Source organism: Aphelocoma coerulescens, assembly GCF_041296385.1.
Source record: "Aphelocoma coerulescens isolate FSJ_1873_10779 chromosome Z unlocalized genomic scaffold, UR_Acoe_1.0 ChrZ, whole genome shotgun sequence".
In the NCBI taxonomy this organism is placed as follows: Eukaryota; Metazoa; Chordata; class Aves; order Passeriformes; family Corvidae; genus Aphelocoma; species Aphelocoma coerulescens.
In genome coordinates, this window is record NW_027184085.1 from 37,307,126 (window position 1) to 37,334,327 (window position 27,202).

Here is a 27,202-nt window from a genome sequence, read left to right on the forward strand (position 1 = left end):
CTGAGGAGCTGCTTCTGCTAGGCAGGCACAGTCCTCATTACTGGGGGCAATTACAATTCTTGTGCAGCCAGATGACAAGCTGACAAGGAGATCATGTGCAAGTAGGAAATTCTCCATGAACATGCAGTGTTCTCATAGTAGGACATCACAGCTTGAGGGATCCCATGAAGATCATTTACCAGGGGGTCTTGGGAACAAGGCTTTTTCCTATTCTTAGCCCATTATAAAAGTTGTCTATAGTAAGAATTAGCAGCTATAAAGAATCAGCATTTTAAAAACTTGCTAAAAGGTGTCTGTAGTGCATGATACTAGGATGAGGTAAAAAGAGAAGGGAAAAGTAAGGGCAATCCAGACCAAATGATAATATTTTATTATAATAGCATGTTCCTATTTATAGATATTTAAAATTACTCTAAAGTTGAACTTCTAATCTATCCAGCATATTATATTTAAAATAATAAGCATTAGATGTTAGGAACAGACCTCTAAAATTCAGAAGTTCACAATATAATATGGAAATGTGTCTGCATTTGTTACCCTTGTCCTGCTGGAACATCACTGGACCATTGACCTTTGAAGTACTGAATATTTTAAGATTTGAGGTTACTGTGGTATCTGTTAATAGTGATATGATGGTGATAATGAGTGGAATTGGTGAGATTTTTTTTAACTTTGTTGTGCATCCTCTAACTGCTGTTCTTAGGAAAGCTAACTCCTAATTGCTTCCATTAGAAAGGAAAAGGGAGAGGGTGAGAGGAAAACAAATGTAATTGAGGTTGATTCTGAGAACTATTGTAGTGGTATCAGCATGTATTTCTAGCCCTTGGAAGTGCAATACAAGAGGAAAGTTTGGTATTCTGAAAATTCTGTTTTTCTATAATCATATGGTGGGGATATTTAGTAAAATTCCTGAAGGTGCTGCATATGAAACTCTTTTAATATGGTAGATATTATTTTTCCTGTAATCAAAATTATTATGTGTTTTGGATGTATCTTGCATTAAGCAACAACAGTGCCTCCAAATTTAAGAAGGTGTTCTGCTTCATGTTAATTTTGTTCTGGAAATCATCACTGACAGAAACAAAGTTCTTCTGTCTTCTGTCTTATAATACATTTCCTCCTTTTCTTGGCTAGACTTCATCCAGTATTTTGAAAACTACTTTTAGTGTTCGTGGGAGGATTGTTCTACAATCATTCATCCTCTTGCCTCTGTCAGTTCTTAAATGTGCAATTCAGGGGAATTCTGATATGACCATGCTTCTCAGATGATTTGTTTATGCCTTAGGGTTTGTATGTATGTGGGCTTCATGATGTGTTTGCAAGGGAGAAATATTTCCCGCATCCATACTTACAAAGAGCTTTTTTGCATATAGTCATCTACAACAGCTCCTGAGACTGTAAGTGGGAGCATGCAGGGAGGAGAGATGCCTCTTCACCCTAATTATATTTTGAGTTTCTGTTTTGATGTATTTTTAATCCCATTATTGGTTGATGTAGATTAGTGGTTTTGATGCAGTATATGTCTTCAAAGATATTTCACCGGTTGGCTCAGAAGTTGAACTACTGCTTGCAGTCAGCTGCTGCTGGTGCACAGCAGTAGGTTCAGGAATGTTAAACTTCTGAATTAAAATGAGGTATACTAATCAAGGAATCAACAAAATGTAAAGCTGGTACTTCACACCTTCTTTGTCCCTTAAGCCTTTATATGTAGTTCATCTGGAAAAACTACTATGCTGTGTTTTCATGGAGGGGAAGGGAAACATCGCCCCCATTTTTAAAAGGAAGATTTAGGGAACTACAGCCCAGGAGCCTCATCTATGTGCCTGGGAAGATCATGGAGCAGATCGTCCTTGAAGATCTGCTAAGGCACATAAAAGGCAAGGAGGTGATCCAAAGCAGCCATGTGGCTTTACTAACTGCAAATTGTGCCTGAGCAGTAAGGTGGCATTCTATGACATGGCAGCAATAATCAACACAGGAAGACCAACAAGTGTCATCTGCCTAGAGTTCTGTAAGGCCTTCAACATGGTCCCACATGTCATGCTTACCACCAGCCTGGAGAGACATGGATTTGATGGATGGACTATTCAGTGAATAAAGAATTGCCTGGATGACCACAGCCAGAGAGTTGTGGTCAATGACTCTATATCCAGTGGGAGGCCAGTGACAAGTGGTATCCATCAGGGCTCCTTCTTGTGGCTGGTGTTCTTTAATGTCTTTGTCAATGACACAGACAGAGAGACTGAGTGCACCCTCAGCAAGTCTGCAGATGACACCAAGCTGAGTGATGCAGCTAACACACCCACAGGATGGGATGCCATCCAGATGGACCTGAACAAGCTCAAGAACTGGGCTCATGGAAATCCCATGCATTTTAACAAGACCAAGTTCAAGGTGCTGTACCCGGACTGGGACAACTCCCAGTACCAGCATGGGCTGGGGATGAACAGATGGAGAGCAGCCCTGACAAGAAGGAGCTGCTGGTGGGTGAGAAGCTGGACATGACCCAGCCATGGGCGCTCCCAGCTCAGAGAGCCAAACGTGTCCTGGGCTGCATCCAAAGCAGCGTGGGCAGCAGGGGAGGGAGGGGATTCTGCCCCTCTGCTCTGCTCTGGGGAGACCCCACCTGGAACATTGCATCCAGCTCTGGGGTCCCCTGAACAGGAAGGACAAGGACCTGTTGGAGCAAGTCCAAAGGGCAATGAAGATGATCAGAGGGCTGGAGCACCTCTCCCGCAAAGACATGGTGAGAGAATTGGGGTAGTTCATCCTGGAAAAGGCTTCAGGAAGACCTCACTGTGACCTGTCAGTACCTTAAGGGGGCTTATAAAAGAAGGGAGAAGGACTTTTTATATGGGCATGTGCCAACAGGACGATGGGCAATGGTTTTAAACTGATTTAAACTGTTTTAGCTTGGAGGTTAGAAAGAAATTCTTTACTCAGAGGGTAGTTAGGCACAGGAGCACAGCGTCTGCCCACTTCTTCCCCTCATGAGGAAGATGTAGACTGCAATGGGGTCTCCCATCAGTCTCCTCTTCTCCAGGCTGAACAGACCAAGTGACCTCAGCTGCTCCTCATACAGCTTCCCCTTAAGGCCTTTCACCATCTTTGTTGCCCTCCTTTGGATGCTCTGTAATAGTTTAATATCTTTTTTTTATATTGTGGCACCCAAAGCTGCCCCCAGCACTCGAGGTGAGGCCGCCCCAGTGCAGAGCAGAGTGGGACAATCCCCTCCCTTGCCCGGCTGGCGATGCTGTGCCTGATGCACCCCAGGACAGGGTTGGCCCTCCTGGCTGCCAGGGCACTGCTGACTCAGGTTCAGCTTGCCAGGACCCCCAGGTGCCTTTCCATGGCACTGCTTGCCAGCATCTCATTCCCCAGTCTGCCCATACATCCGTGGTTGCCCCATCCCAGGTGCAGAATCCGGCATTTGTCTTCATACAGTTGGTGACTGCCGATCTCTAATTTGCTGAGGTCTCACTGCAGGGACTTTCTGTCCACTACACTGGGAGTAAGCTCTTCCCAGTGTAGTAGCATTAATTATCAACATTATTCTCTAACTGAGTCCCAAACAGCATTGTACTTGCTACTGAGAAGCAATTAACTCTATCCCAGCCAAAATCAGGACACTGACATTCAATATTCAAATTATTTTCTTCTCTTTATCACATTTTGAAATAAGTCACTTGATTCAAATTACTTTGCAGCTGGCAACAGCACTTAATTTGTAATGCCCTGAATACTGTTTTTATGCACCATTGTGTTACAAGTCCATAGTTACCACGTACCAACTTTTCTCCACAGATTTGGTCACCACACCAAGGCCTTTCTATTAATCTTTATAGTACATATCCTGCCTAGAAAACAGTATTAACCATGCTTATTGAGCTAGGCAAAAGGAGAAAATTAGCTCATGTGAAATACTGATCCAATGATGTTAGTATTGTTTTTAGACAAGAATTACACAGCAGATGCTGTCTTTTGCTAGCATAAAACTTGGCCACAGTTCAGCTGGTCATGTCTACAGTTTCCCATATGCTGTATTTTATTTTATGTTTCTGTTAAAGAAAGAAGCTGACTAATACAGAGACTTGACTTGCACACCAGCAGATCTGCCCCCTCCAGTGGCCCTTTCTATCACCCCTCTGAAACAAAGGGAGGTGCCATTCACACAAGAAGGAGAAGTCAAGTTGACTCCGAGAAAATGGACTTCTGAAAATTGCCCTAAAGGTGTGAGGTGAATTTTAGCCAGGCATTTTCACAGCTTGCAGGTGCAACTTCTACTAATATACTACTAATCAACACTAAAAGGCTAATTTAGATTGGATATTAGAAGAAATTCGTCATCAAACAGGCTGCCCAGGTATGTGGTTGAGAACACCGACCTTTGAGGTATTTTAAAAGATGTCTACATGCAGCTTAGGGACATGATTTAGTGGTGGACTTGGCAGTGCTAGTTTTATGGTTGGACTTGATGATCTGAGAGGCCTTTTTCAACTTAAATGATTCTATATTTAAATGAAGAAAATGCCACTAATGTAGTTCTCTCATACTGTGAGTATGATAACAATCTTAATTGTACAAAACACTTATTATCCAACAAGGGAACAGAAAACCTCAACTCAACAGTCCAGCTATTAAAAAAAAAAATTATGACCCTTTGAAAAGATCCTGAATTAATTGACAGAAGTTAAACAGGAAAGCAATAAAAAGTTGCAACCTACCATATGTTATGTTTCTTTAAAGCTTTAGAAGTAGGTACTTTCTTTTCAAATCCAGTTTCTGACCACAGCATCACATTCTACATTCTCCTTCATTTCTTACTTTTCTTGCTCTAGCTCAGTCATTGCTCTCTTTCCTTTCATTTTTCTCCAAGTAAGATTTATCAGTAAGAATCATTACAAAATACTAAAAGGAGACATTACAAAGAAAGCACAAAATATATAGGAATAAAGAAAGAAAAAAGTGAAGTTGACTGGCAGTAAGAGTAGACTGCTGTTTTATTTTTTGACTATAAAACTGTAATATGTTGTAAAATGACAGCAGTATCTGCCCAGCAGTGCAAACACAAAAGTAAACCTGCTACATGCACAAAATCTTACATTTATTTTGAGATTTTTTGTAAATTAATTTTTCAGTGCTTTGAAAGCAGTGGCTGATGTCGAACAATTCTATTTGCTTACTGGTTGCTACTGCTCATGGGTTTCCAACCTGTTAAACCAGGCATAAAATTATTTTAAATGGCAGATGCTGGTCCACAGCCAGCTTGTACTTTGTCAAGGCTCCACCAATGGCCTAGATATGCAATGCCTCTTACATTCTGGCAGGAAATTCTTCCCCCGCTCTCCCAGGGCTTTGGGAAGTAGCTCCAACATGCTGCTTCAGTTACCAATTGCTTAGAAAACATGCAGTGCCTTTTGGCATTGTAGAGCTGGAATCAGCACAGAGCAACTACCCCCTGGTGCTTGTCCTTGTGGACAGGGAATTAATCAAGGTCTACTCTCTACTCAAATTAATTACATAGTTAACTGATACTCACAGAGTAAATATCTCAATGACCAAGTCAGTGTGATTCATAAAATAATTACAGGTCATCATCAGGATATGAGATTTTTCACCCAAAGCCTGTGAATGGAGCTTGTTTGGGAAGTTGGTCCTTGCGAGGCCCTCCAGTGCTGCATCCAGCCCTCAAGAAAGAAATCTTTATAATCTCTCTACAGATCACCTTTTATGAGAACTTACATCAAAATAAATAATCTGTCTTCAGTGTGTTAGAGAAGTATATCTCAGCTTCAAAATGAGTTTGCATGCAGGGAGAAGGAGAGATGGGAAGGAAGAGCACGAGGGCAACAGGTTAAAAAAGGTCAACTAGTGACAGATTGTACGATACTGGCTTCAAGTTGATAAGTCACAATAACATGCTGAATGAGACAGCAGCAACTGAAAAGACATATTTGCAATTGCAAATCCAGAACCGGTCCAGGCTCTGAAACTGAGCCATACAAGTCATTAATTTCCTCTACTGAAGCAGGTATTATGTCATCTGTGCAATTTCATATGGTTGGTGATTGCCTGATTGCCCAGACCCCTGATTTGTTGAGGTCTCTCTGCAGCCCCTCTCTGCCTTCAAGGGAGCCAACAGCTCCTGCCAGTTTTGTATCATCTGTGAAGTGGCTCAGTATCCCTTCCAGTCCTGTGTCCAAGTCATTTGTGAAGATATCAAAGAGCAGAGGGTGGAGGATGGAGCCCTGTGGAACCCCACCAGTGACAGGCCCCCAGTCTGATTCTCCATTCACTGTAACCCTTTGTGCCTGACCCATGAGCCATCACATGATGGGTGAGCTGGATATTTTGTCCAGAAGGATCCTGTGAGAGACAGCAATGAAAGCTTTACTGAAATCCAAAAAGATCTCATCAACTGGCTTCCCTTGATCCACTGGGTGGGTTACCTTGTCATAAAAGAAAATTAGGTTTGACAGAAAATTAGGCTTTGCTCCTGAAGCTGTGCTGGCTGTGACCAATGACTACCTTACCCTTTAGTGTTTTTCAATAATTGTCAGAACAATATTCTCCATAATTTTACCAGTCACTGAAGTGGGACTGTCAGGCCTGTAGCTTCCAGGGTCCTCCTTCTCACCCCTTTTGAAAATTAGGACATTTTACATATCTCAGTCAACTAGGAACTCTTCCAATTCCCAAGATCACTCAAAAATCATTGAGAGAGACCTTGCAATGACACCAAGCAGTATTGAGTATCTGAGTATTCCCAGATGAGTACCATCAGGCCCCATAGATTTGTAGGTATCCAGCTGGAGCAGCAGATCCCACACAGCTTCAGGATCAGCTGGGGGTTTAGGACACTGAGACTCCCAGAGCCCATTATCAGTGTTGAAGATAGAGGCAAAGAAAGCATTTAACAACTCTGGCTTTTCTATGTCCCTGTTCATGACACGACCACCCTCATTCCATAACAGGCCAATGTCATTTCTGCTCTGTCTTTTATTATTAATATCTTTTTTAAAAGTCTTTTTTATGTCCCCACAGTTTTGGCCAGCTTCAGCTCCTGTTGAGCTTTGGCCACACAAATTTTCTCCCTACAATGACAAACAGTATCTCTGTACACTTTCCATGTCACCCGACCCTGTTTCCACTGGGCTTACACCTTCCTTTTTTTCCTTATCACCAAAAGAAGATATTTTTTCAGCCAAGACAGCCTTCTGCTTTGCCTGCTTGACTGGTGACATTTGGGAACTGCTGCTCCTGGGCCCTTCAGAGGGCTTAAAAAGTGACCAGCACCTTCAAAAGCATTTCCCACACAACCTCACTAACTAGTTCCCTGAGCAGGCTGAAGTCTGCTCTTCCCACGCCCAGGGTTGAAGTTTTGCTGTCGCATTTCCTTCTGACAACAGAGATTTTAAACTCTATCGCTTCACAGTCATTGTGGCCAAGACAGCACAAATGATCACTTCACATGTGAGACCTTCTCTGTTAGTGAGTAACAAAAAAAATCAAACCCTGAACAAGCACAAACCAAAGAATCCTAGGAAGGATTCTGGTAGCTTTGATTCTTTATCCACAGATTGACTATAGTGGAAAATACAGAACTTGTAATATTACATATCAGTATGAATATTTTGCCTTTTGTGAAGATATATTCAGCATGCAATTAAAAAAAAAGGCCAGCAATTGAGAGTATAAAAAAAAATTTGAAGCAAATGCTGCTGGATTAATGTAGGAATCCAGAGTGCAGAGAATATTTCTCTGCCTGTTTGGAAAGGTTCTACCCCCCTGGACAACACTGTTTCTGATCTTCGTCCTTGGAGAAAATTGCCTTCCCTCTGGGAAGAATTAGAATCTACACTGGTGTGAACTAGGTGATAGAATATCACGTAAGATTGTCACAGGGTGAAAAACTTAGAGGTTTTGGGTTTGCTAATATAGTAAAAAGATAAAAGCAAAAAACTTCCAAATGGAGGAAGACCATTCTAGACCTTCTTCTTCTACTACTCCCTATTCTGCAGTAGAAGTAGTTTGGGATGATTGGATAAAGAATTCCGCAGTTCCTGTCTACGTGACTAGATGATTTCTTATATGTTGGTGGAAAAGTAAAAATAATGTACACTTTTAGTGACCATTGGTTAATTTATCTTTAAAAGACTGTATAAATCTTGATAATTGGGCATTCTCCTGCATTCTCTGCTCTGTGCTATGCCCGGGTCACTTTAAGTGGCTCTATTTCTCTGATAAGACTTAATAAACAACTATCTGAAAGCACAGAAGGCTGATAGTCCCATTCATCTCACGAGCTCCTGGCAAACTCTAAAATTCTCCCTCATCGGGGGGGGCGTAATTACGGCACAGATAGTGTCAGACTACTACAAATTAGGAATGAATTTAGAGAACTGAAATTAATATAACAAGATTGCTTAAGACCTGGCCAAGAATTATCCATAAAGTGAAGAGGTAAATGCCCAATTCAGGTTTGCTGAATTTCACCAGTCCATGTTAAGCAAGTTTCAAGCATTCAGTATGGCTTAAACCAGTGGGTCTGTCCCATTCCTGAAGACTCTTTATACCCTAACTAGATCCCCAGACATAGTACAGATACTATAGTGGAAAAACTTCCAAGGTATACTGTTTAACTTAAATAAGAATAATAATATGAATCTCACACTGAAAAATAAATGTTCCATGGATAATTTTTTGGCAGAACTTGCTCACTATAATAAAAACGTAAGCGGATCTTAATATTCAAGCTACAACTATAGCTTGAGGTATCCTATAGTGACTAGAATGGAAATACATCAAATTTGTATGTTGTAACTGGACTGTGGCCAGCTTGAGATGTTAGAAGTGGCATAAATAGGACTAAAAATGTTTTGCAAAGCATTCTATAGTCCCAAAGAAAGAATAACCACCCAGTGAAACTGATAAGGAAACACACAAAGAGGACAAAGTCAGAGAAAGCTCAAATGTTTCCACACAAATATAATCTTGTCCTTGTTGCATCAGCAACAAAGCAAGTCCTTGGGGTCCCAGCTGCCCACCTCATGGACCTAGAATCTAGAAAGATTCAGGAGTCCTCCAGCTACACACAGATTTTACCCCATAGACACCTCCACTGCCTAATACAGGTGGTACGGCAAATTATCCCTCTCCTGTGAGGCCCCTCAGCATCAGTCCTAGTGAACTCCATCCTTCCCCAAGCTATCAATGAAGCACTCTCCTCTGTCTCAAGGCAAGGAAGCAGCCATAGCAGCCGCCACCAGGGTGTGGTCAGTAGTCCTGGTGGCACGGCCACAGACCACCACTGTCACCCCTCCATCAGATCTTGAGGCACAAAGGGATGTGTGAAGTACATATAGCAAAGCTATGGTTCCTGTTCTTAGCACTACATTGATAAAAACTTCAGCAAGGACAAAACCTGGGTCCTGCCTTCACCCCAAGAGATAGGACATCTTATAAAGAGTGGGTGTGCAGGTGTGTATGAGGAAATGAAAACACTCTCTGCCCAATGACATCACAGATAGATAGAATTGATTCAAGACCAGAGATATTAAATGACTGAGACTTTAGTCACACATCAAAAGATAATGGGCCAGAAAGGTTTCCTTTCAAATTATCAGTTGGTTCAGGAGCCAAATTGGGCTTAAAATTTCAGATAATGATAGCAGCTTCCAGCCTTCAAGGACTTTCAGAATAATTTTAATCCACTGCCCCTAAATTTAAAAAAAAAAAAACTAAAAAACATGGCCTTAAAAAAAAAAAGGCACCATAAAAGCAAAAAAGATAAATACATTAAAACACGTCCCTTCTGTGTATGGCTGAGACATACCTCAGTGCAGAACTTCACACACATAGGATGTGGGTAATACTAGCAGTGGGTAACACTGCTTGAGGAAGGACATCTTCGCTAAATTAAGTTGAGTTGCATTAAAAATTAAAAATTCTCCAAGAGTGACACACATACACTTTCTGCTTTTCTCCCCCCAGACACATGTAGCTTCTTTAAAATAAACAAATAAATATATTGAAATGCACACATATAGCTTCTTTAAAATAAACAAATAAATACATTGAAATGCACACATAAATAAATGTTTTTACAACCAAGTAATAAAATGTACTGATTTGTATTTACCTAAAAACCTTTGCTCATACAAGACCATATTTTGTGATCAGTAATTCAACCTTTAGTATTACTATATAGAATCCAGTGAAGCACTGAGCAGGAATCAGAAAAGCTTTCATAAAAATCCTTCGTATAAATTATGTTTCATGAGAGGTTGCATGCCCCAAAATTTCTCTCTCTATAATTGAAATAGGTGTGTTTAGAGACTCTTGCTTAAATAGACTTTACTAGCTGTTTCATACAGGCTAAATTAGGTTTATGAAAATGGAAGATAAATACTTGCTCTTAAATTACTTTAAAAAATCATATTCTTAATGAGCTTGATTATTTTTAGTTCATAAGCAGGATTAGTTCATAAGCAGAGTAAGATTTGTATCTCCAGAAACACTGATGTTCTATTCTCAGAAAATTATTTATTATTAAAATGAATTTCCAATCTAACAAGGTATCTCTCCTGCAAAGTCCTTTCAAACATCACTATGTGAGGATAAAAAGAAAATAATACAAAAATAGGACTGACACACTTTTGTGACCTTTCTTTAAAGAAAATGACCTACACTGAAAGATCCATTTCAGTAAATGTGAAAATTTGGGAGGTTTATGTTTGTCTCCTCCTAAGCACAACAATTAATTAAGAAAAACACAGCCAACACAGCCTTGCAAATTCTCTTTAAATTGATAAATCCCTCTGTTTTACAGGCTAGTGGCAGGAGTGCCCAGGAACATAAAGCAGCACAGCAGCACAGTCAGTACCTGTGCCAGCACTCTCAGCCCTGACCTACCCTGCACCGTGCAATCAGTGACAAGCAGACATTTACATTTAAAGGCAGAATTTAACCTCAAGATGAACTGAAAGGTGGAAATGTTTACAAAAATCCCTCATCAGGGATAACTTACAGTAGCAAGGAATGATCTTCCGTTCTAAACTAGTCAGGATTTTTGCCTGATAATTCTTGTCAGTAAAACTTGAAGCCAAACTGGCACTTCAGCCATTACACACATTGAAAACCACTGTGCAAGTACACTGTATTTAAAACAGCAACCGGGAAACTACTGACACACAAAATAAAAAATTCCATTTCAATACTTGCATTTTTTTCCTTTAGATTAGTTGGCTGTAGTTGATAACCTTTGAAAATGTTAGCCAACTTATCCATGTCATTATATTGAATATACACACCTAAGTATTTAAGTAATTAAATATCACCGAGCCTGAGTTCAATACTTCTATTTCCATGTGGAAGGCTTCCTAAAGCTAGACATCATTTCCATTTGTGTTTTGTTTTAATGGGATGGGCACCAGAATTTAACTGAAAAGTAAACAAATAAATGTCTGTTAATTAAAACTAAACTACGGCTTGGGAAGGAGTTGGAAATGTGGATTGTCTACAGTGCTACTTTCATATATGTTCCTGAGCTTATATCTTTTTCTTATCATTTCATTCACAAGGTCAAAAGGGAAAAAAGCCTTCTTTCTTCAGTTCTTACCAGGTTCTGAAGTTTCTATAAGATATTGAGGTGAACAATCTGCCTAACTGTTTGAAGAAAAGCTATTGCTGTAAATATTGGATATAGAAATACTATTAAAAAGTAGACATCTTTTCTAGGGTTTATTATTTTGAAAGGGTTGTGATTTTTTTTTTTAATTTGGTACCAATAAACAATTTAAATTTCAGATTCCACTAGGTATTTAATTATTTAATCCTCAATATTGTGCAGTGAAAATGGAGCAAAACAGCTATAACATCTATCGATAGCATTCTGTTATGACAATAGAAAGGTTTGTAACTTTCCTTTTTGCCTTGATGGCAACTCAGAATAGCTGACTGGACTAACATCATCACAGGAAACTCCAGTTCATTATCTGTTTGCATCAGGCATAAAATCAGCTTTATTATAGTACATAAAGCAAACAACCTTAGCATTCTGAGTGCTTCAATAAGACTGCCATCGTGAGAACTACATAGCCTTACACAAATTATTTATTTGGCCTGACAGAAGTGCAGAATTGTTGCACAAAATTAACTTTCAAAAATCCTGTGACGCTCATGTAATTTACGTAGTGAATCCTCAATCTCTTGCAGAAACATTACTAAAGATAATAGGTGTAACATTTGAATTAGCTATTGTTCTTGCTGGAAGTCCAAGACTGACAGTAAGTCTGTACCAGCAGAGCTGGACACATTATTCCAAACCTCTGTTAACTTCAACCGAGCAAGCCGAGAAACCACTTATAGTATGCTTGAAAAAATGAAGACCACCACCAAAATTAAGCCATGCCTCTGAGAAAATGACCCTCTTCAGTGTAAGCATAACAAAATTGTAATAATGCGCAGGTATTTCAGAGCAATTGCTTTTATGTACTGTGCACATGCAGTTCCACATTCCAAGCATAATTCAGGAAATAAAGGTAACTCATGTATTATCCATGTACCTTCTACACACCCTCCACCATGTTGCTTCCACTGGCTGCGTTGGAACCACTCAGTTGGTTTCACTCACCTTAGCGCACATTGGAGCAGTTTTTCAAAAAGAGCTAACCATTTCTCCATGCTAGAACTGCTAGATATAAACTTCTGTCTGTTTCTCACCCTGAGCTTTTGAAGTGGTTTGCACCTGCAAACAGATCCTTTTCCTGCTTGATGTTTTGCATTGAAGATTTGCTTCAAAGGGATGTTGCTAACTGGTTAAACAAACAGAAGTTGTACACGCCTTAATCTAAAACGTAAAAAATTGTGCAAGCTCAGTGTATTATTCACGGTACGGTTTTGCCTAAAGCTGATGCAAATCATAACCCTATTCCCACAGTAACACAGATTAGCTGTAAAGCACTGCGCATAACTTCTAACTTCCCTCCAAATCCACTCTGCTAGGAGTTGGACAAGCATCGATCCATCCAATTAGTTACATGCTTACTTTACTGGCATGCTTATTTAATTTAATTAGTGCATTTCAAGCTACCTAAACTTATGTCCCTTCATATTCAAAGACATTGGCTCAATGCATTTTTTGCAGTTAATGAACATGTAATCTGTCATACAGCTTACTTAAAAGTGATGAAAAAACCATTTTAAGCACACTAAAATTTATATGCAATGAAAGGTATATGTATTTGAATATCCCTTTCCTACATCTCTGGTATCAGTAGTAAGGAAAGCACTGTGCACACTTACATTCATTTCTGATTAGCCAGTGAAGCTAAGGAGGAGTCTGCTGCAAAATAAGAAAATCGCCTTCATAAATCAAGTGTACCATACTGAACCTTACACATAATATCTCTGAGTAGTCAATGAATAATGAAGTAAGCATAAAAATAAATTTCCTTCACATATTTGTTCAGGAATAGAAAACTGGCACAGTGCATTCTTCACCCCACAATCTTAAGTCGCACTAAACAATCCTTTAGAAGCTAATTGTGAAATGTTCATTTAAAAGTATTAAAAGTTACTTAACTTCATAGTTTTCTGACAGACATTCGTTATATTGCTATCTTTCAGCACTAACATATAAGCTGATTGCCTCATGCTGAAAGCCTGTTATCTAATCTAATTTTAACTCTTCTAGTTTAGTAAACTAATCTAGTCTAATTTAACTTAAGCTAGTCAAATACCTTATACAAATAAACAGAAACACTTCTTTCTTTTCCTAATGGAGTTTCATTTTCTCTAATACCTCAACTTTTTTCTCCAAAACAGCAAACTACATTGGAAGTCAATAAGCAGCTCACCTGCACTTTCAGCTTATACAACGTTCCCTAACACTTTGCTAAACCCCTGTGTTTTTCACATTAAAACTTTCACTTAGAGTTTCAGCCATTTTTGATTGTTAAAAAGTGAAATTTTTTTTAAGAATTGAAAATCATACCTCTCAAGGTCACAACATATATGATTTGTTGTAAAAAAAGTACAGCAATTTTGTAGTAATTGAGGTGCTCAATAGAGTTGAGACTCACCTTTCAAACTTGTAGATAACATTAGAGACAATCCCAAAACACAGCAAATATAAATCTAGATGATATCATCCAGAAGACTGTGATCCTGCCAGCACAAAATGGGGCACTAGCAATCAGTCAGAATTCTCCATGCCAAATTCAAAGCAAGTAAGTATTAAAATATCATTTATTAATTGCAAATGGGATTCCACTGTTAAGAGGGAGATTTATTACCTTCTTGGAAGCACACCTAATACACAAGCAGCTTCACAGCCCATGCATCTTGGCCTGTCAAGGAACACTTTTAAAAGCCCCTTACTTGTTCAGTTAATTTTGAAGTATGAAAAAGCTCATGCTCTCATAACACACATCTACTTTGTTTCCTAAAATCATATTCTTACTACAAATAATCATTACTCATCCTAACCCCTAAGTAGACAAAAGTATAATAAAAGAAAAAATTATTTTGTTATTGTTATTATGCAACTACGTTACCCCAATATCATATCCTCTAGCCGGCCAAATGCCATTCTGCTCCACTGGTGTCTTTCCAAAAAATGATGCAAAGATTTTTTTCATGGTCTCCTGGTTCTCTGATTCTCATGGGGGACTTCAGCCACTCTAACATCTGTTGTAGGAACAACACAGCAAAGCACAAACAATCCAAGAGGTGGTTGGAAAGCATTGATGAACACTTTCTGCTACAGGTGATGGAAGGGCCAAGCAGAAAAGCTGTACTGACGGACCTTATATTAATGAATAAGGAAGGTTTGGTGGCAGATGTGAAGGCTGGGGCAACCTTGGTTACAGTGACTGTAAGATTATGGAATTTTGTATTGCCTGAGGAGGTAACAGGGCAATGAGAATGATCACAACCCTGGACTTCAGGAGAGTTAACTTCAGCTTCTTCAGGGACCTTCTTTGAAGAATCTCATGTGAACATGCTCTACAGGGAAGAAGGATCCTAGAGAGCCAATATTCAAGGATCACTTCATCCAGGGTCAAGACCAGTGCATGATGAGCAAGGAATTCCTGTCAAAACTCAGACATGGGCAGGAGATATACAGGAGGTGAAAGCAGGGATAGGCCACCTGAGCTGAATATAGAGACTTTGTCAGAGTATGCAAAAATGCAACAAGGAAGGCCAAGGCCAATTTGGAATTAATCTGGCCAAGGACATCCAGGATAACAAGAAGGGCTTTTGCCAATATATCAAGAACAAAAAGGAAAGTGTGAGTCTGTTTCTGTGTGGAACAGAAACCATTGTAACAGAGACTGCAGAGAAAGCAGAGATGCTGAATGTCACCCTTGCTTCAGTCTTCACTGACAAGAACAGGCCTCAGGAATCCCTGATCCAGGAAAAAAGTCTGGAGGAAGAAAGATTTTCCCTTGGTTGAGGAAGATTGGGTTAGAGACAGCTTAGGTGCACATGACATCCACAAGTCCATGGGCCCTGATGGGAGTGATGGGAGTCCCACGAGTGCTGAGGGAGCTGGCAGACACTGTAGCTGGGTTACTCACAATCATCTTTGAAAAGTTGCGGTGATCAGGAGAGGTGCCTGAGGACTGGAAGAAAGCAAACATCTCCGTGGTCTTCAAAATGGGGAAGAAAGAGGATCCAGGGAGCTACCAGCCAGTCAGCCAACCTCAGTCCCTGGAAAGGTGATAGAATGGCTCATCCTGGATGCCATCTCTGAGCACGTGAAAGACAAACTGATAAGGAGTAGTGAGCATGGATTCACCAAAAGGAATTCATGTTTAACCTAATTGATTACCTTCTATGATGGGGCAGTTGGCTGGATGGATGAGGAGAGAGTGGTGGATGTTGTCTACCTGAACTTCAGCAAGGTTCTAGGTACTATGATATCCTAAAAGGAGAAATCAGGAATACTGTCTTTATGAGAGAATGGGGAGGTGGACTGAGAACCAGCTGAATCTCAGATCCCAGAGGGTCGTAGTCAGTGGCACAGAGTCTGATTGGTTGGAGGCCTGTCACACGTGGTGTCCCAAAGGTTCAATACCGAGTCCAATGATTTGGACAGAGACAGATGCCTCCTCAGCAGGTCACTGATGACACAAAGCTGGGAGCAGTGGTCAATACCCCAGAGTGCAGCCATTCAGAAGGGCCTTGACAGGGTGGAGAGATGGGCAAAGAGGAACTGTCTGAAATTCAGTAAAGGCAAATGCAGGGGTCCTGCACTGGGGAGGAATAACCTCAGGCACCAGCACAGGCTTGGACTGATCTGCTGGGAAGCAACTCTGTGGAGAAGGACCCAGGGGTCCAGGTGGACAACAAGCTGTCCATGAGCCAGCAGTGTGCCCTGGGGGCCAAGAAGGCCAGTGGTATCCTGGAGTGCAGTAGGAAGAGCATTGCCAGCAGGACAAGGGAGCTGATCCTTCCACTCTGCTCAGCCCTGGTGAGGCACATCTGGAGTGCTGTGTCCAGTTTTGGGCTCTTCAGGACAAGAGAGACATGGAGCTCCTGGAACAAGTCCAGCCAAGGGCCACAAGCATGATTATCTACAGATAATCTTCACCCACCTGTTCCCAGTTGTAGCTCAGCCTATCAGGTGCCTATCAGGACCCTATCACTTTAAGCCTCCTTGTCTCCTTCCTCATGAATGAGAGAGGATTACAACCACCTATCCTTCTCAGCTCCCACATTGCATTCCTTAAACTTCCAAAACAACTAAGTTTCCTTCCAGGTCAGACCTTTCACAGCATAAAACTGAATGCAAAATGCATTCCATTATAATGTTCCAACCCCCTCTTTTCTTGGCATAGATGGCAATATGCAGAGACCACCACACCACACTGCCCACTGTCATTTCATCTACTGGTGCCCGTGTAGGCAACAGTTTCAATTTAAGGACTTGGGCTCCGAACACTGGCTCAGAAAATAACACAGTTGCATTTGATGATTCAATAATTATTGCCTGCCTTTGCAAGCACTGTCCACCTATTAACATGTATTGGCAAAAAGGCTTCAGACTGCTATGTTTTCACTCTCATTTGTCATGAACCAAGAGCACATCCAGATTCAAGTACAACTTCTCATCTAAGTGGCAGCATGCTGTTTTATTTATATATGTAATATACTATTCCACTGTGTCTATGTCCGTAGACATGACAAAGAAGTGCATCTTACTTTGTGTTTGCATAGCAAAATGGGGTCCTTATCCATGCCTAAGGCTCTGTGGCTCTAGTGTGATAATGTGATAATGCAGTAAACACTGCTGCCACTGCCCATGGAAATGCACTCCACATGTTTCCTTCTGTTTCAAGCTGTCATTTGCATGTTGGCTCTCAGCTGCTTGCATTCATTGGATATACCAAGAGAGCCAAAGCATCCGAGTGTTATTGTCTGGTGTGGCTTTTTTAAATTACAGAAATGAAATAACAGATATTTTTAATGAAAGTTGCTCAAACTTTCACAACATATATTTTTAATTTAAAAATGGCAAATCCTGCAAAAATAAAATGTTAATATGGTACAGAAAAGCAAATTACTACCATGGAGGAAAATTATTATCAGCCCTTTATGCAAAAAAGCAGAAAAGGGTAGACTGATAATCTGTGACAATTCTAGTGCTAAGGAACAATGGGCCCTGAAAGAACCTGATTCTACTTTCACCAAATGTTAAGCCCCTGAGAGGCACATGGTGTGATTTCTGGAAATTCTGAATGCTTCCTGTGCTATGCTCTCTATTTGTATCCCCAAATGGTTGTCTTGTAAACAATATCAAAAAATAGAGTGCTTCAGATGATCTGGTGTGCCTGAGGTCTGGCAGGAACACTGCTGTACACAAGGTCATAGCTTGTGAGAATGGCAAAGATACGGGAAAGCTTAATGCTTAACATTCCTCGGCGACACAGTATCTACCCTGCACAGCAGAAAAGCAAATTTTTCAATTAAACCCCACCCACTCTGAAGCTGTGACAATGTAAAACAGCCTGAATGTCTGCTTCTCTCCTGAGAATTTTGGAGGGTCACAGTGACCTTGTGAACCTGGGGTGACTATTACAGCTATGTTGTGATCAATGCAAGCTCCATCTCCTCTCTCTGCAAACCGGGAGAGGCTCAGAACGCAGACAATGAATATGAATGGCAAGTCATTTTTCCACACTACTCGTAGCAAAGCACATTTTTGTTCATGAGCTCTGCAGAAGACAACTTCCAGTGCAGTGCGAGACACTTTATCCCACACAGTCACCTGAGGAACTAAATGTTTCTTTCAAAATACAAATTTCAGAGAACATGTTCCCATGTGAATGTATCCACATGTATAGAGGGGAGAGCATTAGTGCTTCTATCTCAGATTTTTGAATTTTATAGTCATCCTTGCGGAACTCAGAAAGTGCTCCAAATTAAACACCCATTACAGCCTCTTTCCCAACAGCAGCATTTATCTTTAAAATCTCCTTTTATCCTTAAAATCTACACCTCTCAGCATGCCCCATAGGAACGTTATAGACATTAAGGGATGAATAGTCCCACTAAAACCACCAAATTCATGGAAAGTATCCCTTATTTCTCTGAGGGACGGGAACACATCAGCCAGCCCACTTCCCAGGCACAGTCCTGGCAATGACCCTGGGTTAGTGCAGCCCCACTTCAGGCATTTTGCAATCTCACATTTTAAGCCCTTAAAACTGAACTCCAGTACTGCCCAGTCTGGCTAAACATTCTTATTGGTCATGTTTAATTTTTCACCAACTACTATAGCTGTGTCCTAAATTCCAAATGCTTCGTTAAATCTCCAAACCAAGACCAAGACACATGGAAAGCAACAGGCAATTTATACCTCCACTCACTCTCATACTCTTTTGGGGATAAAGGCAGTCACTCAACATACAAGTTTACCACTATATCTTGCAACACTTTATTAATTGCCTCACTGTCAGAGAACTCTTCCAGAATTTGCTTAATCAAATTCTCACACCAGCTAAGCCATGGGATGTGCCCAGTGCACGAAATCAGTGTCGTAAACATTTTTCATTCACTTAACAGAAAGCATGCTCCATGCCAAATCTGTAGCCGTAGCCCACATCCTTTCTGTAGCCTTCAACATTTGTGGTCTCCGTCCATAATGAACAAAATTTGACTACCAGCATATGCTCTTTTATGTTTGGGCCACTAATAAGGTGAAGGATGTCATCAACATTACAGCATATCTGGCACCAGTTAAAGCAAATATGCATAAATGAAGGAGCAATCATTAAGGCTTTACAGACACATTTTCCTCCAGAGTGTCTAAAATCATCCCCACATGCCCTCAAGTGCTGGAGTTTGTTTTGATCTCTGATCTGCTGAAAGATGTGCAAAAGCAGGCACAACATTTACCACAGAATAAGTGCTCGAGACAGCATTGTGTTTTGTTTATTCCAGTGAGTGCATAAAATATCTAGCATTCATGAATCGTGTCAGAACGATGTTTACTTTGAACAGAAATATACAATTATCTTGCTCATGAAGCAGAAACCCCTCTCTCAGCAAGACAACTCAACTCATGGTATTTCTGCAAAGAAATACTGCTACAGGAATCCCACTGTACCTTTGGGAGGACAGTACTTTCCCTTTTATTTCCCTCCTTTCTTAAGCATACATTTAGCTGATCTATTTCAGGAATGCATGGGCAAAGCTTCACAGCTCAAAATGAGAAAAACAATATCCTGTACAAGCAGATTCAACTTTAATTACAAAGTAATATCAAATTTGTACGGATACAATAGGAAAACAGAATTCATTAAACTGGCTTCCCCATGGATTCATAATCTTTCTTCATCATTCAGTCTGTAGGATAAAACACTCAGAATCCTCCTCCAGCAAACGTTTTGGTTACTGCGTAAGCAGGAAATCCTCTGGAGATAGAGACGACAGAGGGAGGTTAGAAAATGCAATTTCTTCTGCATTTCTCAGAGAAGTGCCAAACATTATGTAGGGCACAAACCAGCTCTGCAGGTTCACCACAATCACAGCTCTTTGTGTCTTCTTTGAGTACTGCAAAGTCAGTGAATCGGGAATTTCAAGAATTTACATGTCAGTGTGCCTACCTGCTTGTTCTTCAAAAAAACGGAAACTAGGAGAGCCATTGAAAAAACACTTTAATGCAGTGAACAGAACAAAGAAGTTCTTTTCTCAACAGATTACCTTTGTGACCAAGTGTGAAAACATAGAGCTTTGCTTCAAGGGAAAGAGGTTAATGAAAAATATACTAGTAATACTGACACAGGCAGCAAGGGCTCTCTCTGGGCAGGAGAGGAGCAAGGACATCACCAGCAAAACCAATAACCTCCTTGGGAATCAAGACTAATACATTACTTCTTGAGCCACACCTGTCAACACCTGGTAGAATTTTAATCCTTCTTGGAATATCAGCAAAGTATTAGCTTGGCTAAGCAGAAGAACGGTATCAAAACTATTATTAGAAATCAGTGCCCTCAAAATTACCAAAAGCTCCTCCCGCAAAGGGTGGGGAGAAGAAGAAAGAAAGCAAAGGCAACTAAATCCATATCTGCATCCTCGCTGTAATTTTCCAAACAATAAAAGGCAAAGCTTTTAAAAGCAGGTTAATGGAAAGGCGTCAATTGCAGTGTAAGTCCTTCCATCCTCAGAATGCAGACCACTTATGGAAAATCTAGAAAGAAAATACAGCTTTCTAACAGGTTTTGGATTACAATAATAGTACTGGCCACAAAACAACAAGAGCATTCACAGAGTAAAAAAGAACTGTGAAAAAGCAGATGTTGAAGCTATGAATAAAAAACCATTCGTGTCTATTTTTTCAGGACAGACATTTCCAGTGAAATACTTATGATCTCATAACAGAAAACTACATACCATTTCCTGTACGTAGTTTAAACATCCTGTTTAGACATGGTGTGTAAATAAATTCTGGCGTATGCACACGCACACACACACACACACACACACAAAAGAAACATTAAAAGATGTGAATATTCATACAAAATAATATATTAGCAGTGCTGAGTTTTAACAGGAAGAAAGGGACATTTAGTTTTCAAAAATTATTTATTTCCTCATGCTATGTGAAAGCACCTGCAGGACATAGAAACATTTCCGCTATTTCTGAACCATTCCGGTATCATTCAGGATTTCACATAACAGTGCATATATAAAGAATAGGCAAAAATCTTTACTATAAAAAAATCTAAGTGTTGAATCTCAATTTAAAAGTGAATAAATACCATTAAAGCTTTGGAAAAGATACTTTAAAAATGTAGTTTGGATTGAGAGCTATCAGCCTAACAGACCATGAAAATAAAGATTTTTGTGATTTTAAAATCAATTAAAATAAATTAAACTTGTAAGAATAACCTAGTTAATGACCAAGAAGGTGTAGAAATTGAAGTTTTTAAGGTCCAATGTGGTTGTTGCAAAACCTGAGTCATATAAAAGAAATGCAGAAAATCCCTATACAGACAGTTTGGATAAAAGCCTTAAAATTATACAGACTATTATAGGTAAATTACAGTCAAGATCATTCCCTGAGCCAATAAATTCCAAAAGATTACCAAAACAAACAAACAAGCAAGCCAAACAAACACCAAACAATGAACAAACAGACAAACAAACAAAAAAACAACCTCAATCCAAAATATAGCATGGAACTTCTAGCCATCATTGTCCAAAGACTAACTCCAGATCATTATCATTAAATGATGATCCAAAGAAGTACCTTGGGATGAAAAAAGTCAACGGGACACAAGTAAGCAATGATTTACAGAATCTATAACAATTCTTTGAATACTGCCTGTGAAATAATTACAGGAATTAGCAAACTCAGGAACTGTTTATCAACCAATCTAGGTTTCTGTTACCAAGACAATACACTGCCCCACTTCCAAAGAAAAAGTAGACATAAAAAATCATAGCCTGCAAGTGCCATAATGAGAATCTGTGAAAAGGGTTGAAGACTGGTGAACTGAAGAAATAGATAATGAAAAACAGATGCAACTGGCAAGTCAGATCCTGGCCTCAGGAGGGAGTCTGTGTTTAGGCACAGATCTGGTATCTTCACCCGTTACAGAGAAGGCAAGAAGCTAGGAGTTGCCAAAAGGCAGGAGAAGCAAATCAAAACCTTTGCAGCTGCAGAGAAGAATTACAATTCCTACTTTCCTTTCCTCCGCAATCCAACCCAACCTCCTGTTGTTCTTTCTACATTCACAAGATTCATGAGCCTCTAAGAGAGTGTCAGAGACTGAAATATTATAGTTTATGACTTAAACATTTTCTTGAAGGACTTTTAAAACTGTATTACAAAAGCTGCAGAGAAGACTACTGCACCCTGAATGGGGCCTGACACTGCTCACTAATGAAGACAAGATAAAGTAACAACTCAGGGCTGAGGACATTCACTGAGCACAGGGTTAACACCTCCAAGATGAGAACGACAGCCCCAGGGCTATCAGCTGCCAGGCTCGAACAGACCCTTGCACCAAGGGGTGGAGGGAGGAGAGGCTTTGGGTATCTTGGAAAAGCCTCTGGTCAGAGGCGCAGTGACCGCCCATCCTCCACTGTGCCAAGGAGCCCAGCTGAGGGGTCCTCACTGGGAGGGGGGAGCTTATCCACAGCAGAAGGGGGTGACATGGCCCATCACAGGGGCCCCCCCAAGGGGTCCCCAGACCCTGCACCAGAGCCCCAGAGATGATGCAACAGACCCTCAGTGTTGCAAGGGACAGTGTGTCAAGCTGGCCCCTGCAAGGGAGGCACGTGGGCATTCCCACCTGGCCCAAAGTGTATATGAATCCACGGAGTTCTGCACTCTTTGGCGTGTGGTGGCATGACATGGCCTGTGGCAGCGTGTGGCGGTGTGGCCATGGCAGTGACAGGGGACCCTCACCATGAGCAGAGCAGATGGAGGGGAGCAATGAGACGTCGCTGGGACCCTCGGATGGGTGATGCGCTTCCATCTAACCCCTGTCACCTCTCCCTGTTCTCCCACCCCCCATGCACACTTCTTCCTTTCTTCCTTCCTTCCTTTCTTTCTCTCTTTCTCTCTTTCTCTCCTTCCTTCCTTCCTTCCTTCCTTCCTTTTTTTCTCTTCCCTTCTCTTTGCCTCTTATACTATTAAATAAAATACATCAATTTTTTGGCATCAACATCTAACCTCGTTTGGTTTTAATCCCGTTTCTGGGAATATTTTGAACCTTCTAAGTTCTTTCCAGTTTATGCACAGAGACTTAACTTTCTTTGCTTTTCTGAGTTTAAACCAGATTGAAAGAGAGAGTCAGGAGAGATCAAGTTATTTACACAAACCTAGCTGAAACAGAACTCATCCCTTGACACCTTAAAGCAAATGTGAAATATAAAATAAGGAGGAGAACATATTAGATTAGTAAAAATTACCTCAGTGGTTGTGATTGTAGATTTAAAAACTATGTGCTCTTTCACTGGAACGAATTTCTATATAACAGGATGAAACAAAAATACAGGTGCAAACACTGGTAAGATGTAACCAATACTGCCATCTTTGCATTGCACCACTTAACGACCGAAATCTCTACACAACTGAAGTCTTGTTCTCTTCCCCATGAGCACAAAGGACAGAGGGGTCTTCCCCTTTATTCAAATGAAGTTGATTTCTGCCTCTGTCTCCTCTGTGGACACTGGCCTGTGTGATTTTTCACATGCCCACTTATACCAGCATTCCGCTACTAGAATTTCTCTTCTACAGCAGCATTTTTCCACACTTAAGTTAAAACTCAGGGCAACTGCATGAATTGCTTTGTGACGTCTTGTGGATGGTATCTTTTCAGCTTTATACCGGCTAGCGCTTGTATTTCAATGCCTTAGAAAGCCTCAAGCAGCCCAGAGAGGCAGCACAGGCGATCTAGCACCTTAATAGCTCTAAATCGGTACCTGTATCAGCTGCAGAGCAAATACCATCAGCAGAAGCAAAGAGGGAGAAATACAGCTCCCTGCCCGCCCAATTTCCTGCAGTTGGAAGCCTTAAGAAAGACAGAGACAACCACAGATGTTCACAGGAAGATAGCTGAGCTGAGAGAGGGTGGAGCCTCCCCTCGACTATCCTTTATTCGGAGAAGAGGGAAGGGGAGGACCTGGGGTGAGCGGCCAATCAGACACTGCTGAAGAGTTTGAGTTACATTTGGTTTTGCCCGCGCTTCGAACAAAGGAGCTCGGAGCATGTGGCCGGAGCACGTGTCTTTGGGAGGGGGAGGGGAAGTTCAGAACAGGCAGCAACAACGTCTCATCATCACAACATGAATCAAGCATTCCCTCCCTGTTTTCACTGAAATTACACCATAAATTCTTCTGGGCAAGATACAAACCAGCCTCTGATTCACAAGAAGGTAAGAGGATGAAAATTGCTACTTCTTTGGTGCATATAGCGCACACACAAAAAATACCTGAACACACTGTCCTGAAACTGTGCAGATTTTTCATTTTGCCTTTAGATGTGCTACTCTCCTTGCTTTAATGCCCACGAGCCAGCAGCATGGTTTGGTTTGGGGACTGACAACTTCTGCTCAACTCTATTCTAGTGGCTGTTAAGTACCAACTGCGAGACCATCAAGAAAACTAATCCGGAAATCCTGGCAATGTGAGCGGATTCTCCAGTCAAAACAGAAAGCCTCCCTGGATCTGCACTTAGCAACTGGCAGTGGGACTTCGAGCTGCTAGAGTGATTTTATCTGAATGGCTGAATGTGCACACTGAATCACTCACAGCACCATCTGTAACTGAGGATGGAACTAAAGAAAACTCACACAGAGCAGGAGCGAGCAGGGTCAATGCATGCGGTACACTCCACTGACTGGCACACTGAATGTCTCAAGATGAATCCTTAAAGTCACTAAAGTTCAGGCTGGCACGGCACAGCTTCAGATTTTAACGTGCACCCCTGTTAACTGTCCCATGCAACACAAGAGCAGCTATCATCCTCTGATTATGCAGTATTTATCTTTGTTTCTCAATTTTAAATTAATAGGGTGAATGCAAAAGATCAGCTGCCTTTTGTTCTGAAAAACCTAAACAAATAGGACTAGAAGTGTGTTCTGTAGTATTTCTGTGGCCTGTATAGCACTCCATAGACAATCTCATCTGCATTTTTCAAGTACTGTTCAAATAAATAAAGAAACAGCCACATCTCATTTATCACTCCTCTACAGGGCCTGGAGTTTTTGTTCAAAAAAGTGAAAACAGAACACCATTAACTAAAGTTGTGCAGAGGACTTTTGAATTAGACTCTGTTGCTAAGAGCACTCAAACAAAACAACACACCCTCTCCCCCCAAACAAAAATCAAGACCATCATCACAGAACAGATTACAAATCCAAGATTACAGCCACATATTCTAAATGCAGATGCTTGGTAAGCACCTACTAAAACCAGTGTGACTCCTGGTTTAACTACCAACAACTGTTGAAGATCCTCCTCACAATACTTCAGATTTTCCACTTAAAATGACAGTGCCATGAAGACAGCTAGCATTTCACATGTTTTAGTAACAAACTATAAAATACATCCTTAGTCATTCAGAAAAATCTTTTTCTTTCCTTTTTTTTTTTTTTTTTTTTTGAAAATGGAGATTGCATCTATACTAAGACTACCAAAACCCTCCAAGCATTTTGGAGTGTTGAAATCGACCACCCATGTTAGCAAACTGCTACGGCAACAGTAGTGTTTCTCCTAATTAGCATTCTTGCTGACTTGTTCCCAAGCATTGACTGGTACTTTTCCACGGGCCTCGTTGTCTGATACACGTGTTGCAAGAACCCCCATTGCAACAGATAGGAGAGTCCAGGAACCATTCCCAAAAGGCAGTTCACACATAGACACGCTGTTTTGGAGGCAAAAGAGTTTGACTAGTCTCTGCACCTGGAAACAAAAGAAATACACACCATTGCAGTCTGAACTTCATGCATCAATATCCTCACAAATTCAACTTATTTATATTTAACAAATTATGTCCTGTTGTAAATTCTTCTGATACTCTTTGGGTTTGGAAGATGAAGGTATTGTGTGTTTGTTTTCATTTTGTAATCCCATTTCTTTTTAGCTTTCTGTTATGTGAAAAGCAGTGAAAAGTGTGCGGCATACAGGCTGATGGCATGAAAAATGTTTTGCATGGTGTTGTCAGAAGTTCTAAAGTTATCTTTGCAACATTGCCCCTTTATAGCAAATTTACATATTCCAACATCAGGGAAAAAATGGTCAGATGGAAGTCATCTTGGTTTGTGGTTTTTTTAAGTGCAATTCTAATCCAAAGACAGTTGCTATGGGGAAAATATCATTGCGAGATAATCTATTTGAAAGGAGCAAAATACATCTTCGATACAAATTGTTTACTTCTTCTTGGGGTTCAAATAAACAAGGGAAAAATAACAGTATTTTTAATGAAGATGTTGACTCATTTGACATATTTTCCAAAGGAAGCATTTAAAGAGCAATGATTTTGCAGCCACTTAATACTTATGTATCTTACTGCAATTATTTTTAATTGCCAGACTTCCAGCTATTGGAGGAGTTATTTCCATTTGTGAACACTTCTGCTGAAAAAGAACTTAAGGTATACCACCCTTTACCTTTGCATTTCTGGCAGTGAACAACCTTGAGAAATTTTATATATTTACTGAACCATGTATGGATTGGTATGACACATTTTTTCTGAAGTTTCCAGGCAGGGGGAACTTTCCTCTGAATGTAGCAGTACTAGATCATCAGTGTTCATTCTTCAGTAACTCCCATGAACAGCGACCACAAATATGATGATTACTGTTCACACTTGGCTTACTACTGCCATTGAATCTCATCTATCTTGAAATGGCAAGCACAGTGAAATGGCAAGAGCTGATTATTCAATACATCTCCACCAAAAACATGTTAGACCCTGGAAAGAGGAAAACAGAAACACTTTTTGGAATTGAATGTTTGTAGCTGGAAAAGATAATGTAACTGACAGTAGAGGTGTGAAGAAAGAAAAGCGTGTTGCTGATATTATTATTGTTTTTGTTGTTATCATTATCATAATCATTATTATTATTTCATGACAGAAAGAATAAGATTTAATATTAATTTATTTACTGCTGAATTATTAAAACTGTGTTTTCACTATCAGACAAAGAATTAAAACAGTGGGAACAAAGAACAAAAA

General features: G+C 40.4%; 1 protein-coding gene across 3 annotated transcripts in view; it reads right to left on the reverse strand.

The window, feature by feature from the left end:
* FRMD3 (FERM domain containing 3) overlaps positions 1-27,202 on the reverse strand; it is a 135,881-nt gene that overhangs the window by 100,937 nt on the left and 7,742 nt on the right. For 2 of the 3 annotated variants that reach the window (XM_069001919.1, XM_069001918.1), the window contains exon 1: positions 23,947-24,073. The exons of the other annotated variant lie outside the window; for it this stretch is intronic. In XM_069001919.1, the coding sequence (XP_068858020.1) occupies positions 23,947-23,973 (27 nt within the window). In that variant the 5' untranslated portion in view covers positions 23,974-24,073. Of the gene's footprint in view, positions 1-23,946; positions 24,074-27,202 lie in introns of those variants that run through there. 3 annotated transcript variants of the gene reach the window in all.